Source organism: Stenella coeruleoalba (genome assembly GCF_951394435.1).
Source record: "Stenella coeruleoalba genome assembly, chromosome: 1".
In the NCBI taxonomy this organism is placed as follows: Eukaryota; Metazoa; Chordata; class Mammalia; order Artiodactyla; family Delphinidae; genus Stenella; species Stenella coeruleoalba.
This window is the reverse complement of record NC_137169.1, coordinates 80,612,369-80,630,229: the sequence shown is the minus strand read 5'-3', so window position 1 is coordinate 80,630,229 and position 17,861 is coordinate 80,612,369. Positions and strand designations below refer to the sequence as shown.

Below are 17,861 nucleotides of genomic sequence, written 5' to 3'. Positions count from 1 at the left end.
CTCCGGACGCGCAGGCTCAGCGGCCATGGCTCACGGGCCCAGCTGCTCCGCGGCATGTGGGATCCTCCGGGACCGGGCACAAACCCGTGTCCCCTGCATCGGCAGGCGGACTCTCAACCACTGCGCCACCAGGGAAGCCCAAGAGAATCTTAATTATGGAATACTGAAGTGCAACAAATAAATTAGTTTAAAAATATAGCAGATTCAATTTCACTCAGAAAACATTAGAATAATAATTAACACAATGAAATGGGAGATCAGCAGTGGAGTGGATAAGGTAGGTACTTAGAGGTAGGCTAAAGATGACAGGAGGAAATAAAAATAGAGAGAAATGCCCAATATACAGATGGTATTCATCTGGTGATTGACAGCAATTCAGGAAAGAACGTAATGTTATGTAATGTTACAGAGATCCACAACAGGAGTAATGTGTTGTAGTACTCCAGGAAGCAATACTCAGAAAAGTAGTAACATAATTAACAAATGGGATCCATGAACTCTAATGGGTCCTTTTATTATAACCTCTCTTCCACCAAATAAAAAGAGCTCTCTTTGTTTCTCCTTTGAGAAGAAGTATTGGAGATAAGAAAGGACAAAGATGTGGGAAGGGTGGAGAAGTTATGCTTTGGAGAGGGAAAGGCCTGTGTAGAGGCAGAACAGTGTAGTAAATGTGACTTTCCTGGAGGCCCACTGCTATCCCTTTCCTCCTTGGATTGGGGGGAAATGCAAGTGATTCAAATCACCTTTCTCTCCTTGTGGCACGTAAGTAAAGGACACACAGACTGTTGCTACCATCTACACAAAATCTCGTATCAAAGGCCTATTACCTGGATGATGATAGCAAACACTTATATGGTACTTACAATGTGCTAGGCACTGTTCAAAGTACGTAAATGCTTTTAGTAATTTAACACTCAGAATAACCCTATAAGATGAGTATTATTATAATCTCCATCGTTGATGAGGATGCTGAAACACAGAATGGTTACATGACTTCTCCAAATTCATACAGCTAAAGATGGTAGAGCTGGAATTCAAACCCAGGCAGACAGGCTCCATACATAGTTCACATACTCTTAACTACTCAGTTATAAATTATTTCTTTGGCTTAGTTGTAGCACCACAAGCAAGTGATTGTCATCAGATTGTCCGGCAGCACATAAAGGGCTCCAGGTATTGGGCTGCAGATCAAGGGAAAGGCTGGACAGAGCAACTAGCAACTGGAGACATAATCTTGGAAGAACTGGGATACCAGGGATGTTTTTGAAGAAGGAGCTTGAGCATAAGAGAAAGACAGTGACTCAATAAAAGAAACTATCTCTTTACCATACCAGTTTGGACATTAAACTAGCAAACTAAACTCTTCTAAAATTTGAGACCTAAATTGAATGTAATTCTGCCCATAAATCCTGGTCTTTGTGAGTACTTGCATTGATCATTAAATATATGAGTACATATAATTAAAGCAGTCATTTTACAAACGGATTTTTAGCTATACCACTAGGATAAATGCTGACATTAATTATCTAGAACAAGAAATAATTGAGAAAGTTCTGTTGCTGGGCTTTAGATTATATTACATGATACAAGCATACACTGGAGATATTGAGGGTTCAGCTCCAGACCACCACAATAAAGCAAGTCACACTAATCTTTTGGTTTCCTAGTGCATATAAAAGTCACATTTACACTATACTGTAGTCTAGTAAGTGTGCAACAGCATTATGTATATACCTTAATTTAAAAATATTTTATTGCTAAAAAATGTTACCCATCATCTGAACCTTCGGTGAGTTGTAGTAGTAACATCAAAGATCACTGATCACAGAACACCATAACAAATATTATAATAATGAAAAAAGTCTGCAATATTGTGAGAACTACTAAACTGTGACACAGAGACATGAAGCGAGCCAATGCTTTTGGGAAAAAAATGGTGCTGACAGACTTGCTCGATGCAGAATTGCCAGAAGCTTACAATTTGTAAAAAACGCAATTATCTGTGAAGAGCCATAAAGGAAAACGAGGTACGCCTGTGTTTTCTGAACTACTGACATAATATTCTTTGAACTGAATAATAAAGTAAATATGTACAAAGAGATGTTTACGTTTGGAATAGGAAGGTAATCTTGGGATTTAGAATTTGCCATTTTTACTCACATAAGGGCACTAACAACAAAGCACGAAAACTTAAGCCAGATCTTCCTGAAACACATTCTCAGGAAATTGCCTTTCTAGTTAACATAAATTTATTTTTTATTGCTAGGTGAACAAAATAAGCCAGAAATGTGGGCAAGAGCTGTCCTAAAATACAAACCTAATATTCTAGTTCCAGCTCTTAAACAGTCCACTGTCGGGCAGTACACAGGGAGAAGACAAATACAGACACTGTTTGAGGACATACTGCAAATCATCACAGCGTCCTGCTTTCCCTGTATGACAACAATAGCCTTAGGGCTCCATAGGTAGAATTTTGCTAGGATGCCCATATGGTTTCAAGAAAAATCTGGCACAAAATAAAATCAAAGTAAATTAATTCTAAAAATAAAATTGTGCTGTCCCCCTACCCCAACCAAAAAGAAAGGCATGCGTGTGCACACACACACCACTTGGGAATTTGTATATTCCCAAATATGAGAAATACATATCCATGATATGGAAAATATATGAATAAATCTGTATCACACTCTGTATTTTACTATATATAATGCAGATTTCATAAAAAATAGGAAAATGTGTATATATATTTACAAAACCTATGTTCCCAGAAAGAAAAGTTCAAATTCTGAATGGTAGTCTAATGGAAACTGGCAATCCTAGAGTTTAGCAATGTACTACAGTCAGTTAACTGGCAAAACCAGTATGATTTCTGAGAGTACAAACATCACTACTATTTGGCTTGGTGGACTTCTGTAATCTAAACTCACTGCTAATTTCATTAAGGGCTGTGTACCCTTGAACCTACAACACTGCTTCTTGCATCTGCAAAAATAGTCTGGTTCTTCCTCTTCTGCAGCACCAGAATAACTTAACATTCTATTTTGAAACACAAAGAGATAGGGAGGAGAACTCTGGGTTCCTCAGCTTTCTGGTTCCAATTCTAGTCTGTTATGAGGCCAGCTGTACCTCTTTCCCTTGAGTTCCAAGAAAAAAACCTGTATTTTTATTAACATCTTTTCTTTCTTTAAGCAGATTTTAGTTACTTACCAAAAGAAGAGTCTAACCAAAACAGGCAGCAGGCTTTAATTTAAACTCTAAAAGCCTGGAATGTCTAAGCAACCCAACTCTACAGCAGAAAAATAATTTTTTAAAAGTACACTGAAATATTAAACCTCCTAATCCATGCTATTCAGGAGAATTGGCTATTTTGAATCAAAGGCTTTGAGCCAGAATGAATTCAGAGAAAATACATGTCATTCATGTAGAAATAATCATTTTCAATAGCATAATGCCTGTGAAATTAAAAATTGCATTTAATTACATTTTCTGTGACAGTGGCTTTCAAACCTATTTTAGGTAACAGTATATTTTCTTCTAATAAAATCTTCCGTTCATGCCCAATGCACAGCACAGATCTTCTCTAGCTGAGCATGTGCACATGTCTGGGTAGGGTCACCTGTGCATGTGTGAATGTGCAGATAGAAAATCCTGCCTAATGTCCAAACTCCTCCCCTGTCAGAGACCTCCTGAGGCATCACCATGGAACCCCTGTACCCTATGTGAATCAGCTTGAAAACCACCGTGCTAGAAAAAGATAGCTACCTTTTTACACTTTACTGTCACAACCAAGACACCAAATTAATCACATGCCTATTTACCTGTGAGCTTTAAAACTTTTTCCATCAACATAAATATCAATATCTGGGCAACACTGTTTCACATAAAGCTTCAATAAATCTTCTCCTAATTCAGATGCAGGTTCCAAGTCATAAATATCTTTAAAAGAGAAAAACAAGACTAAAAAAATAGTTTCTTTAATAGTATATATATTCCAAAATTTTGTATTCTAATACTAGCAAAATGTTTTTCCACAGTTATCTCAATTAGCTACTGAAAGAGAGTAACAGTGACTGAAACATTTAAGTGGTAAATTCAAAGTAAAATGAAACTTTAAAATCATCTATCCTTTCTGCTCTGAAATATATATTTCTATTTAAATATAGATATACCTTTAAATATAGATACACATTTAAACATAGGTGATATTGTTACAAAATTATATACCAAAACTGAAGCCACTTCATGAACAGCTGACTTAGAAAATTTTCCAATTTTGATATTCTTTTTCACCACTTAATTTTTTCCTGTTCCTGTTCATGGATTTATGGCTAGGATAATCTGTGAACCAATAGAATTTCAACTAAAATCAATGGGATTTATAGGACACTTACTATGAGTTTAGTACTGTACATAGTATGGAGAGGTATAGAAAATAAACACTTTAAGAACTAGCTCTACTTCAAAAGATTCACTTTAGGCAGTGGGAAGTGAAATATAGAACATGTACATATATATAAAAAAAGAAAAATACTAAATTGTATACTATAGCTTTGTCAGTTCAGAAATTTTTGTTAGTACACCTGGTGAGGATGGATCACCAAGAACATATTCCCACTAACCAATTTACAAATGTATACATTTATAAACCAGATGCCAATACTGACTCTACTATCAAAAGAAATCCAGAATCCAACCACTACTCAATATCTCCACTGCTACCACTGTAAACAGATAAGTTAGGGGGTCCCCGGAGAAAGAGAACCATGAATGGCTTTCTTGACACAAGAGAACCCATTTTGGCCTAAGCCTTTTTGTGATCTAGGCCTAGCCGCAATGCTTGCCCTTGAACAGGTAATTAATGATCTTAAGGGAGGGGATGCAGAGACAAGGGCCGAGCAGCCAAGAAACAATGGTGCAGCCTTGGAGCAGGAACAATATCTTTTGAGCTCCTTATAGAACTAAAACTCCCAATAGATGGAAGATGAAGCAATCCTCATTCCAGAGAGAAGGTCATGGTTTGATAGCCTCGAGAACCAGAGAAGCTTATATGGAGACCACCTGAAGCCAGATTAAAGGAGTGCAGGCCCTGCACACACCCTAATTTTATGAGCAACCTCACCCTTGAACTGTTGCTATAAAACTCTCATCAAATTTTCCCAGGTTGGGACACACAGTTTTTGAGGGGCAGGAGCCCGCTGTGTCCCCCTTTGCCTGGCAAAACAATAAAGCTATTCTTTTCTACTTCACCCAAAACTCTGTCTCCAAGATTTGATTCGGCACTGGTGCACAGAGGCCAAGTTTTTGGCATCACCATTCCAGTTCAAAACAATACGGTTCTCTCCATTTTTTTTAAGAGTAAAAGCCAAAGTCTTACAATGGCTTATCAAGCCCCACATCTGGCTCCTCACTACCTCTCTAATCTCATTGTCTACTCTTTTGCTTATTTCCATACTGAACTCTCTCTCATTCCTCCAAATGGCAAGTTATGTTCCCATGTTAGGATATTTCTACTGCCATTTCTTTTGCCTTGACCACTCATCTCCCAGATATCCACTTGGCTAACTTCCTTACTGGATTCAAATCTTTGTTTAAACATCACCTTTTAATCAAGGCTGACTCTGACCACCCATTTAAAATTGCAACTCCCATCACTAGTACTTCCAATCCTCCTTCCTCTGTCCTATTTTTTCTATAGCATGTCACCTTCTAACTTCTTTACTACATTATTGTCTATCTCCACCCCCACCATACCTTCTCTAACTGGAATCTAAGCTCCAAAAGAGCTGGAAGTCCACTTTAGTCATTGAAGTATCCCTTAGACCTAGAATAGTCCTAACACATAGATCCTCAATAAATATTTGTTGAATAAATTAATGTATCAAATACTACATAAAAAGATTTCTGAAGAAAAAACATAAAACTCCAACCAGAATAAAGCAGGGGAAGGAGGCAGATCCTACCACTTCCAGATATTCCTATAGAAGACTTAAAGCACATAAATTTGTGGGAGATGTTGAAGGAATAGTCTTCATTTCGATGATTCAAAGATCAGAGTATAATTTTTGACCCAAAGGGAAAATCTAGAAACTTTTCAAAAGAAAACCAAGCTAATTTGATAGATGATTACCTATCTCAACTCTCAATTATGTACTCAAATAGCCCCCTGAACTTGATACATCACAGTGGGGTATAATAAAAATATATATTTGGTCTTTCTCCCCCATTCCTGGCACAGAGCTTAAAACTCTTGAAATTTCCTAAATTATAGGAATGTCTTACTTGAGTTTATGCTAATGAGGCGATTCAGGGTAGGGTTCCTAAATAGCTTCAGGATGGGGGCTGGTCACCAGAAAGGACAAATATGTGATTAAAGAGTGGGAATTATCAGTGTTCCCCCCCATATCCAGGGAGGGAAAGGGGGCTATAGATTGAATTATAAAATTTCTTGAATAAGATTCAGGGAGCTACTGGGTTGGTGAACACACTGACTTGTTGGAAATATAACAGGGAAGAACCAAATCTGACTACATATTGGATGTTTTTTGACTTTAACCCTTGCTTCCCACTGCTTTTGTTCACTAAAAGGATACTGTCTATACATAATGGCCTGCCTCAGGGAACCCTGCCCCTCTGCCTGAATGTTAAACCAAAGTGCCTTTGTTCAGGGAAACATCCGGACCCTGTCCACCCCGTGGATGGCTGCAAAAAAGAAGAAATTAACACATCCCCTCCCTGAGGCTGGCCATTCCAGGGGATATTTGCAAAACTTCTGGCCTTTTTACTTTACTTCCTCATCTCCTCCCCCTCTCTGTGCTATAAAAGAAACTGGCATCCAAACCCCGATAAGATGGTTATTTTGAGACTTTAGTATGCCATCTTCCCGGTCTGCCAGCTTTCCGAATAAAGTCATATTCCTTGCCTCAACACCTCGTCTCTGATTTATTGGCTTGTCATGCGGCGAGCCGAGCGAGCTTGGACTTGGTAACAGAAAGATGGCGCACCCTGAGGGGGCATGGAATTTGTTCTGTATACTGTCCTTGCCCACCCCACCCCATATCTCACCCTATGCATCTTTTCCATTTCGCTGTTCCTAAATTATATCTTTTACGATAAACACATAAACGTAAGAGAAATGTGTTCCTGAGTTCTGTGAGTCATTCTAGCAAATTATTGAACCTTGGAGGAGGATGGTCATGGGAACTCCTGAATTTGTAGTCACTGGGCACAAGCCCGGGTAGTAAAAAGCGCCAGAATATGTCACCCCGAAACATGCCACTTTGGCATGAGGATTATTTTGAGCTAAAGGTACTTGAGAAGGAGCAGATGCAGGAAAAGCTATTTACATCCCCCTAACTGCCTAAAAATAAAAGTACAAATTTTCCCTTTTGTAAAGGAAATTTCCATTTGTAAAGATATCTCCTTACTATTCTCATCACTTGACTCTTATTTGCATAACAAGACAATCCTTATTCACCATACATTTTCTCCCCTCATCTTCCCATAACTTGCCTCCACCACCTAGTAGCCCAAAAGTCCTTTCTTTCATTTAGCCTAAAATGATATATAAGCCTCAATCATCCGGCCACCTTCCTGAATCTCCTTTCTTTGTGAAACTCTCGGTACAAAAGAAAGTAATGAAAACCATTTTTCCCCCTTGTGTTAATCTGTCTTACTTCAGTTAAATTCGTAGGCCAGTCACAGGACCTAAGAGGGTAGAAGGAACTCTTTTCTCCCCTACAGTAGCCTAAGCACTCCACTTGTGTTGAAGTGGGGGCAATATTGTAGGACTAAGTCCTTAACCTGTGGGGTCTGTGCTAACTCTGGATAGTTAACTGTTAGAATTGAACTGTTGCATGCCCATTTGGTGCTAGGAGAATTGGTATGTGGAAAAAACCACACACGTTTGGTGTCAGAAGTGGTAACCAGAAAAACAAAAACAAAAACACAATCACAGAAACCCAAAACTGTTCCACAACCTGAAGTCATCATTCCACTCTATCTTAAATTTGCTCTGTTCATACTCCTTAAGCCTGCAAAATAGTACCACCTAAACTCCTTAAAATAGGTTATGAGTAAGGTGACCACATCTTTTGGTTTGCCTGGGGCAGTCCAATTAATGCCTCTTGCCCCAGAATAATTATCAACAGCAATAATAATTTTTCATCTTTCACTCTCTCAAAAGAATCCTAGTTTGGACCATAGACTATAAAGTCATCCTTTATAGAAGGCTTTCATTATCTGGCTTTTGCTTATATATCCAGGTTCATCCCTTACTTTGACCATTCCTGTCCCCTACTCTACCCTACACCCACAACAAACCATTTCTGGTTTTCCAAATTTGCTATGTGCCTGGTTCTCTTTGCCTCCAGGCATGTTGTTTCCTTTGCCTGGAACACTTCTCCCCTAAACTCTTTATGCCTGGTTAACTTCTGCTTTTTCCTTCAGGATTCAATTCAGATATCACTCCCTCCATGTAGCTTTCTCTGAAGGCCTAAGCCTAGGTTACATGTGCCCTATCTATGTCCTTATCACACTTGGTACGTAACTTACCTGACTGTACCTCCTACTAAACTGCAGAATAGGAACACTATCTGTTTTGTTCACTATCAAATCTTCAAAACTAGCACAAAGTTGATACTCAATGTAATGATTAGAATAGCATCTCAGGAATAAACAGCAAGTGCAAAAGAACAGAAGTGGCAAAATATACTTCCTTAGGAGGAAATGCCAAGTAAGTCAGTAAGAATAGAGCTCAGGGGGTAAGAGGGGTTGTGAAGACAGGAGGTAGTAGCGTTCTAGGCAGGAGTCAGTTCCCAACATCCCCTTGCACCATGGGAAAGAAGCTGGGATTTATATTAAGGCTGTGTGAGACTACTGCAGGATTTTAATAAGGGAAGTGCCACGACCACACTTGCAATTGATGGACGTTGTTCTGTACAATAGAGATGGAGGGTGGCACAACAAGAGGCCTGGTGACCAGCTGGGGTTCAAATTCTCAAGGAAAATAGCAAATTCCTGAAATAAAGAAATGGCAGGAGGGTAAAGAAGAGAAGTATTTAAGAATATTTAGGAGACAAATCAACAGACATGATCATGAATCGAAGGAAGGGTAAAAGAGTAACTGAGGAGAAAGATGGTAATATAATTCACACTGATACAGTATTTAAGAAAAGAGCAGGTTGAGAAAGCGGATGATTAGGTCAGTTTGACACAAGTTAAATTTTGAGATATTTAAGGTATATTTAGACAGATATGTCTAGTCAGTGGTTAGATACGAAGCTAAAAAAAAAAAAAAATTGGAGAATACCAATTATTTAAGGGGCAGAAAGAGGAAGTTCCAGTGAAGGAGACTGAGGAGTGACCAAGAGGGAAGGAAAGGAAAAAGCCCCATTATGCCCAAATTGTTCCCTAATATGTCAATTGTGTTGGATCAAACTCATGTTTTGAAAACAAGTGTTATAGTAGAATTGGATGTATTTGAAAGTATCTGTTAACTAAAGAGTTTTATTACTGGTGTTTAGTGCAACAACAGTAAAAACAAACTGATTTAAGCTTAGTTAGATTTCTTTTATATATGTTCACTGTATCTCATTATGGTGAATGAACGAATACATGCATGTATGCCTGTTCTAGGCTTGAGGTAGATCTATTCATATTTTTTAATTATCTCATTTAGTCTCAGTCCTAAGAAGTGGTTTCAGACTGATTTTATAGATGAGGACTCTAAGACTCAGAGAGTGTAAGGGACTTTCCCAAGGCCACATAGTTAGAGCAGTTGGCAGAGCTGGTATTTGATACCCATTTTTCCTGCCTATAGTCTAGAGCTCCGCATGGTCCCACAGCAGCCTATTAAAGTGGCCAAACAAGTTTTGAGTATAAGTGAATAGAGCTCATTAATCCCTCAACCCCTTGCCTTCATCTACTTTCTCCATCACTCCATGGAAACCTCCGTGTTGACTGGTTTACCAGACACTTGCTTGTCCACATCTTACACTTGCTTGTCCACATCTTATTAACTCCTTTGCAGTATCGCATACTGTCAATGCCACCCTCCTTGAAACTTCCTTTGTCTTCTCTGACACTATGCTCTTGATTTTTCTCTCTTAGGTGCAAGCTAATCCATGAGAAACACTAGGTCAAGGCAAAGAACTGCACCAAGCCGAACTCAGCCCTGTAAGAATACACAAAACACACACAAACACCTAAAACATATACCAGATACCTCAGTTCACCCACACCTACCCATTTCTGGTGTAACAAACTTCTATCTGACTTCAGATAGCAACTTCTGGGAGACCATTTTCTACGAATATTTTTGTGCTTCTGTATGGTCTGGCCTTTCTGAGCAGAGCACTGGCAAATTTGGGTAAAGGATGGTTAAACAACAAACATGTCTTAGAAGTCAGAGATAATGTGATGCTCCAGAAAGATTCAGACTACCCTCCCCTCAAAACCATTTCCTTACACTCTAGGGTACTGAAGCTACCTTATCCTAACCAGAGAAGATTTATTTACCTTCCAAAGTAAAGGTGTCTCTCTCTCTGCAGAGGAGGATGGGCAGATCTGCCAGCAGCCTATAAAAGTCTCATAATGTTGGTGTTCCCCTCCTATGGTGCAATCCCACTGCACGTGCAGGACAGGTAACATCAGGCCCTCACCACATAGCCTCGTGGGGACTGAGGGTTGGGAGGTAGTGCTGAGATGCTCTGTAAGTAACAAACAGTCTGTTCTCTGATCCAGGGGTCTCGAGTTTCCTGTTAGAATATCTCCTGTATATATATCTATATCCTTAACAACCTCCTTCCACCAATTCACAATAATTCACAAGCTGCAACCCTTCTGACACCCACTTATACAAACAAACTAGAGGTGTTTTTCAAGGTCAAATGCCACATCTATTGTAGTACTTACGCATTTCTGAACCATTTAACATGGGTAAAACTATGCTAATCATTTTTATTAGGTTCCTATCTTTTAAAAATGTGTCACGACAAAAGTTTCAGTGATTTTGTGTCATGACAAAATGTACTGGTGATTTTTGTGTTGCATGGTGTTTTTTAAGGAATGCATATATTGTGTTATAACAGAATTGATTCTATAGTCTGCTAAAGCTTTTATTGGTGTAGATTAGAATAAGGATGACAATATATGGAGGCTTAAAAGGAGAATTATGAATTATGTGTGTATTTTTTAATAATAACCCCATCTCTAATTACTTAGGAAAACTGGGAGTTGACCATATTATTATTTCCATTTACCTATAATTTACTTTCATTTATTTTTATTATATTGACTTTCATTTACTTTTATTTCATTTACTTATAAAAAGTGATCAGTAGAGCTGACTTGTGAAGTATATTTTCTCTAATTGTATCAGAATATAATTACTTTCATGGCTATAAAATTTTATAAAAATCCATAAAAAATACCTCACCAGTGGAAATTAAATTGTCCTCCTTGCTGTTATCTTCTGGAATGTCCTCTTTATTGTTATCTTCTGGAATTTCATGCTTCATAAAAGAATGATCAGATGACCTTTTACCTACAGATGACCTTCCATCATTGTCAGTACACTTTCCAACACTGAAGTCACATTTCTTTTGTGGTACTCCACTCTCCACTATCTTTTTCCTGAGAATTTCCTCTTCATAGTTTTTTATGTTTCTGTTTGATGAGTATACAGTCCTAAAAGACAAAATGTAAAATAAATGTCAGTGATTCTTAAAAGCTAGTTTTCCAGCATGCTGCTTTCATAGATAACGGCTATATAGTTTTAAAACCTTTCTAATCTGGACTAACTAGAGGAAAGATCAATCTAAAATAACAGAAAGTTTGAAAAGTAGTCCATAAAAATTTTTAATGTTAAAAAGGAATATATAATGCCAACAAATTATATAACCTAAATGAAAGGGACAATTCCTAGGAAGGATACACACTAACCAAACTTGATTTAAGAAGAAACAGGGTATCTGAATAGACAAATAACAAGAGATTGAATTAGTAATCAAAAACTTCTCACAAAGAAAAACGCAGGACCAGGTGGCTTCACTGTTGAACTCTACCAAATTTAAAGAAGAATTAATGCCAATCCTTCACAAACTTTTCCAAAAGATATAAGACGGAACACTTCCCAATTCATTATGTGAAGCCAGAATTATCCTGACACAAAAGCAGACAAAGACATCACAAGAAGAGAAAACTACAGACTAACATTCCTTACTAATATAGAGAAAAAATCTTCAACAAAATCATAGCAAAGTGAATCCAGCAACATATAAAAAGAATTATACATCATGACCAACTGGGCTTTATTTCAGGAATTCAAGGGCAGTTAAACAGATGAAAATCAATATTATATACCATATGCTATAGCCTGAATGTTTGTGTCCCCTAAAATCATGTTGAAAGCCAATTCCCAATGTGATGATATTAGTAGGTGGGGCCTTTGGGAGATGATTAGGTGGAGTCCTCATGAATGGGATTAGTGCCCTTATTAAAAGCAGCTCCAAAGAGATCCCTCACCTTCTTCCACCATGTGAGGGAACAATGAGAAGTCAGCAGTCTGCAACCTAAAATAGGGCCTTCTCCAGAACCCTACCATGCTGGCACTCTGATCTTGGATTTCCAGCATCCAGAACTATGAGAAATAGATTTCTGTGGTTTATAACTCATCCAGTCTGCAGTGTCTTGTTATAGCAGCCCAAATGGACTAAGACACCATATCAATAGGACAAAAACTACATGATCATCTTAGTTGATGCAAAAAAAAAAAAAAGCATTTGACAAAATCCAACACGCTGTCATAATAAAACACTCAGCAAACCAACAATACAGTAGAGGGAAACATCCTCAACCTGATAAAGGAGATCTATGAAAAACTCACAGCTAACATCAGACTTAACGGTAAAAGACTGAAAGCTTTCTTCCTAAGATCAGTAAGGATGTCTGTCTGCTCTTACCACTTCTATTCAACATTTAACTGGAGATTCTAGCCAGGGCAATTAAGCAAGAAAAAGAAATAAGCTGGACTGGAAAGGAATAAGTAAAGCTATCTTCATTTACAAATGGCAAACATGTGTATAGAAAATCCTTGGAAATTCACCCAAAAACTATTTGTTAAACAAGTTCTGCAAGGTTGCAAAGTACAAGATCCATATGCAAAAATCACTAGCAATGAACAATCCAAAATGAAATTAGAAAATAATTCAATTTACAACAGCATCAAGAAAATAAAATACTTAGGAACGTATTTCACAAAAAGTGCAAGACATATCCTGAAAGCTACAAAACAATGCTGAAAGCAATTAAATAAATGGAAACACATTCCAGATGATTTAATATTGTAAAAATGGCAATACTCTCTGAATTAATCTGCAGATTCAGTGCAACAGCTATCAAAATTCAGCTAGTTTTCTGCAGAAATTGACAAGCCAACCCTCAAAGTCAAACAGAAATGCTAGAATAGCCAAAACAATCTTTACACAGAACAAAGTTGGAAGATTCACACTTTCTGAATTCTAAGCTTCCTACAAAGCTATAGCCATCAATACTGTGTGGTACTGGTATAAGGATAGACACATAGATCAGTGGAATAGAATTGAATGTCTAGAATATAGATTTATAGGCAACTGATTTTCAACAGGGGTGTTGTGATATTGTGATTTATAATATGAACTATATATTTGGTCTTTGTCCACTATTCCCAGCACGTAGCTTCTAAAACCCTTCTAATTTCCTATGTAAAAACCACAGAACATCTTTTATTATAGTACTTAAGTTTTGTTCCCAGGTCCTGAAATAGCTCCAGAAGGATAAAGGTGAAATGAATGTCTTTTGTTATTCATAGCAAAGCCCCTTTCAACCACACCAGAGTTTACATTAGTGAAGTTGGTGACTTTTTGAAAGCTCCTAAAAATAGGGGCTGGTTGCCTGGAGAACCAACCAAGGGCTTTGAAGGTTGGAACTTTCAGCTCTCCCCTCCACCTCTGGAGAGGGGAGAGGTTGAATTAATCACCAACAGTCAATGATTTAAACAATCATGCCTATGTAATGAACCCTGCATGAAAACCCTAAAGGATGGGTTTCAGTGAGCCTCTGGGTTGGTGGACACATGGAGGTGCTGGGAGAGTAGTGAACCCAGAGAGGGCTTGGAAGCTCCTTCCCACATCCCTTGCCCTATGCATCACTTCTATCTGGCTGTTCCTGAATTTTTTCCTTTTATAATAAACCAGTAATATGGTAAGTAAAAAGTTTTCCTAAGTCCTGTGAGCTGCTCTAGCAGATTAACTGAACCTGAGGAAGGGGTCATAGGAATCTACATTTATAGCCAGTTGATCAGAAGCACAGGCAACAACCTGAGGCACAGGTAGCAATCTCCAGGTAAATAGTGTCAGAACTGAGTTAAATCTGTAGGACACCCAGCTGGCATCTGGAGAACCTCAGAATTGCTTGGTGTGGGGAAAAACTCCTGCGAATTTGGTGACCACAAGTGTCAGAAGTAAAGTACTCAATGAGCAGAGTATTAAGAGTAAAGGAGACACACAGGAGGGTGTTTTTCCTTTACAGGTATTCAGACAATCCAATGGGAAAAGAAAAGTCTCTTCAAAAAACAGTGCTGGGGAGGCTTCTCTGGTGGCGCAGTGGTTGAGAGTCCGCCTGGCGATGCGGGGGACACGGGTTCGTGCTTCGGTCTGGGAGGATCCCACGTGCTGCGGAGCGGCTGAGCCCGTGAGCCATGGCCGCTGGGCCTGCACGTCCGGAGCCTGTGCTCCGCAACAGGAGAGGCCACAGCAGTGAGAGGCCCGCGTACCGCAAAAAACCCCAAAAACAAAAAAAACAAAACAGTGCTGGGGGGCTTCCCTGGTGGCACAGTGCTTGAGAGTCCACCTGCCGATGCAGGGGACACGGGTTCGTGCCCCGGTCCGGGAAGATCCCAAATGCCGCGGAGCGGCTGGGCCCGTGAGCCATGGCCGCTGAGCCTGCGCGTCCGGAGCCTGTGCTCCGCAACGGGAGAGGCCACAACAGTGAGAGGCCCGCGTACCGCAAAAAACAAAACAACAAAAACAAAACAAAACAGTGCTGGGCCTCTCACCTTCTGAGACGGCCCACACTCTGTCTGTGGAGTGTGTTCCTCCCAGGGCCACTCTCGCCTTTTGAGACAGACCACATTCTGTATATGGAATGTATCTGTGTATCTCTCTAAATAAATCCACTTCTTACCTATACAAAAAAAAAAAAAAAAAAAAAGTGGTACTGGGACAACTAGATATCCAAATGTGAAAGAACAATGTTGGACCCTAGCCTCACACTATATACAAAAATTAACTCAAAATAGGTCAAAGCTCTAAATGTAAGAACTAAAAAGGTAGACACAGGATAAGTAATTGTGACCTTGGATTAGGCAATGGTTTCTTAGATATGACACTAAAAGCACAAGTTATAGAAGAAAAAATAAAATGAAAGTCATAGAGATTAAAAACTTTTGTGTTTTCAAGGATACCATCAAGAAAGTTAAAAGACAACCCACAAAATGGGAGAAATGTTTGCAAATCATATATCTGATAAGAGACTCATATCTAGAATATATAAAGAATTTCCAGGGGCTTCCCTGGTGGCACAGTGGTTGAGAATCTGCCTGCCAATGCAGGGGACACGGGTTCGAGCCTTGGTTTGAGAAGATCCCACATGCTGCGGAGCAACTAGGCCCGAGAGCCACAACTACTGAGCCTGTGTGTCTGTAGCCTGTGCTCCGCAACAAGAGAGGCTGCAACAGTGAGAGGGCCACGCACCGCGATGAAGAGTGGCCCCCGCTCGCTGCAACTAGAGAAAGCCCTCGCACAGAAACGAAGACCCAACACACCCAAAAGTAAATAAATAAATTTATTTAAAAAAAAAAAAAGAATTTACAAAACTCAATAGTGTAAAGACAAATGACCCTATTTCAAACTGGGCAAAGAATGCGAACAGATAGTTCTTCAAAGAAGATATACAAACAACCAATATGCACATGAAAAGATATTCGACATCACTGTCCATCAGAAGAATGCAAATCAAAACCACAATGAGTTACTGCTTCACACCCACTAGGGTACCTATAATCAAAAAGACATAATAACAAGTGTTGTCAAGAACACAGAGAAACTGGAATCCTCATACATGCTGGTAGGAATGTAAAATGGTGTAGCCAGTTTGGAAGAGTCTGGCAGTTCCTCAAAACGTTTAACATATGACCCAGCAATTCGACTCCTAGGTACATATAACACAAGAGAACTGAAAGCATATGTTCACACAAAAACTTGTACATGAATGTTTGTAGTAGAATTATTTATAACAGCCAGAAAGTCAGAACAACTGAAATGTATATCAACTGATGAATGCATAAACACAATTTATATCCATATGTACAGAAAAGAGTTAACACAGGTGGGACTGCTATCTTTTGAAAGACTTGATTGTAAGAGGTGTCCTTGGCTGGTATCTGGGAACATTATTTCAACAGTGTTCCTAGCATTCTCTAAATGACAAGGGTGGCTCAGCTGTTTTTAGCTTGTGTATTGTTTATACAAATAATATGGTTTATGCTGAACACATGCTTTCCTTCTAGGAGTCTGGAATATGGGTACACATCAGGCAGGAGACCAACTCCCGGTAAAAACTCTGGGCATTGAACCTGTAATGAGCCCCCCTGGTTGGCAACATTACAGAGTTGCTGTCATAACTCATTGTAGGAAAATTAAACATGGTCTGTGTGGCTCCACTGGGAGAGGACCCTTGGAAGCTTGTGTCTTGTTTCCCGTGGATTTCACCCCATGTACCTTTTCCCTTTGTTTCCTTTGTAATAAATCAGAGGCTAGAGTATAACTATATGCCGAGTCTTATGAGTCCTCCTAGTGAATCATCAAACCTGGGAATGGTCTTGGCAACCCTTGATCCATCACACAATGAAATATTCAGCCATAAAAAGGAACAAAGTATTGATAAACAACACAACATGGATGAACCTTGAAAACATCACACCCAGTTTAAAAACCCACACATAAAAGGCCATATACTATAAAAATCCATTTACATGAAATGCCTGGAATAGGCAAAACCATAATGATAGAAAGTAGATTATTGGTTGCCAGGAAGTGGGGGGAGGAGAGAGTGGAAAGTGACTGCTAATGGGTATGGCAGTTGCAATTACCAAGAATTAAGTTATTAGAGAAACTGACAATAGTCAATTTCTTTGAGGAATGAAGAGGACTGACCTGGAGGGGTCTATGGATGACTGACCAGTGGTACAGATTGGTAAGATGAGATTCAAAGATAGGGGGTTTAGGAAGAAGGGAGGGAGAAAGGTCTAGAGGCAGTAATGAAGTTCACAAGTGTTTTAAAATGTACCTGGGGGGAGTTCCCTGGTGGCCTACTGGTTAGGATTCTGGGCTTTCACTGCTGTGGCCTAGGTTCAATCCCTGGTACTAAGATCCTGCAAGCCACGTGGCAACAAAAAAAAAGTTACCTGGGAATTTAGGTTTATTCAGGTATGGTGAGGCCAACTGATCAGGAGATGATTACCAGTGAATAGATAGTTTACAACTTACAGTTCACAAGAGGAATGGGGAATACCACGCCAGGTAGGGCCACATGGGGAAGCAACAGGGTCTATTTAGAGACATAACAGGGAGGGCAAAGCATAGGCAAAAGTGGTTTTTGTGGGAAGGAATGGGTGAGGCAAGGTAAGCAGCTGACCAAGTTTAGGATTAAATAGTTTGAGTAATTTGGGGGAGAGGGGCTCTGGGGGAGAGGGGCTCTGGTCTTTAGTTGTCTGGTACCTGACTCTGGGATGATTAGGGAAGGAGAGTGTTGCCTTCTAGAGTATA

At 39.3% G+C, this 17,861-nt stretch overlaps 1 protein-coding gene across 2 annotated transcripts in view; it reads right to left on the bottom strand.

The window, feature by feature from the left end:
- BTBD8 (BTB domain containing 8) overlaps positions 1-17,861 on the bottom strand; it is a 92,888-nt gene that overhangs the window by 67,868 nt on the left and 7,159 nt on the right. For both annotated transcript variants that reach the window (XM_079944074.1, XM_079944075.1), the window contains exons 3-4: positions 11,435-11,685; positions 3,819-3,936 (exon numbers count right to left, since the gene is read on the bottom strand). In XM_079944074.1, the coding sequence (XP_079800200.1) occupies positions 3,819-3,936; positions 11,435-11,685 (369 nt within the window). The remainder of the gene's footprint in view (positions 1-3,818; positions 3,937-11,434; positions 11,686-17,861) is intronic.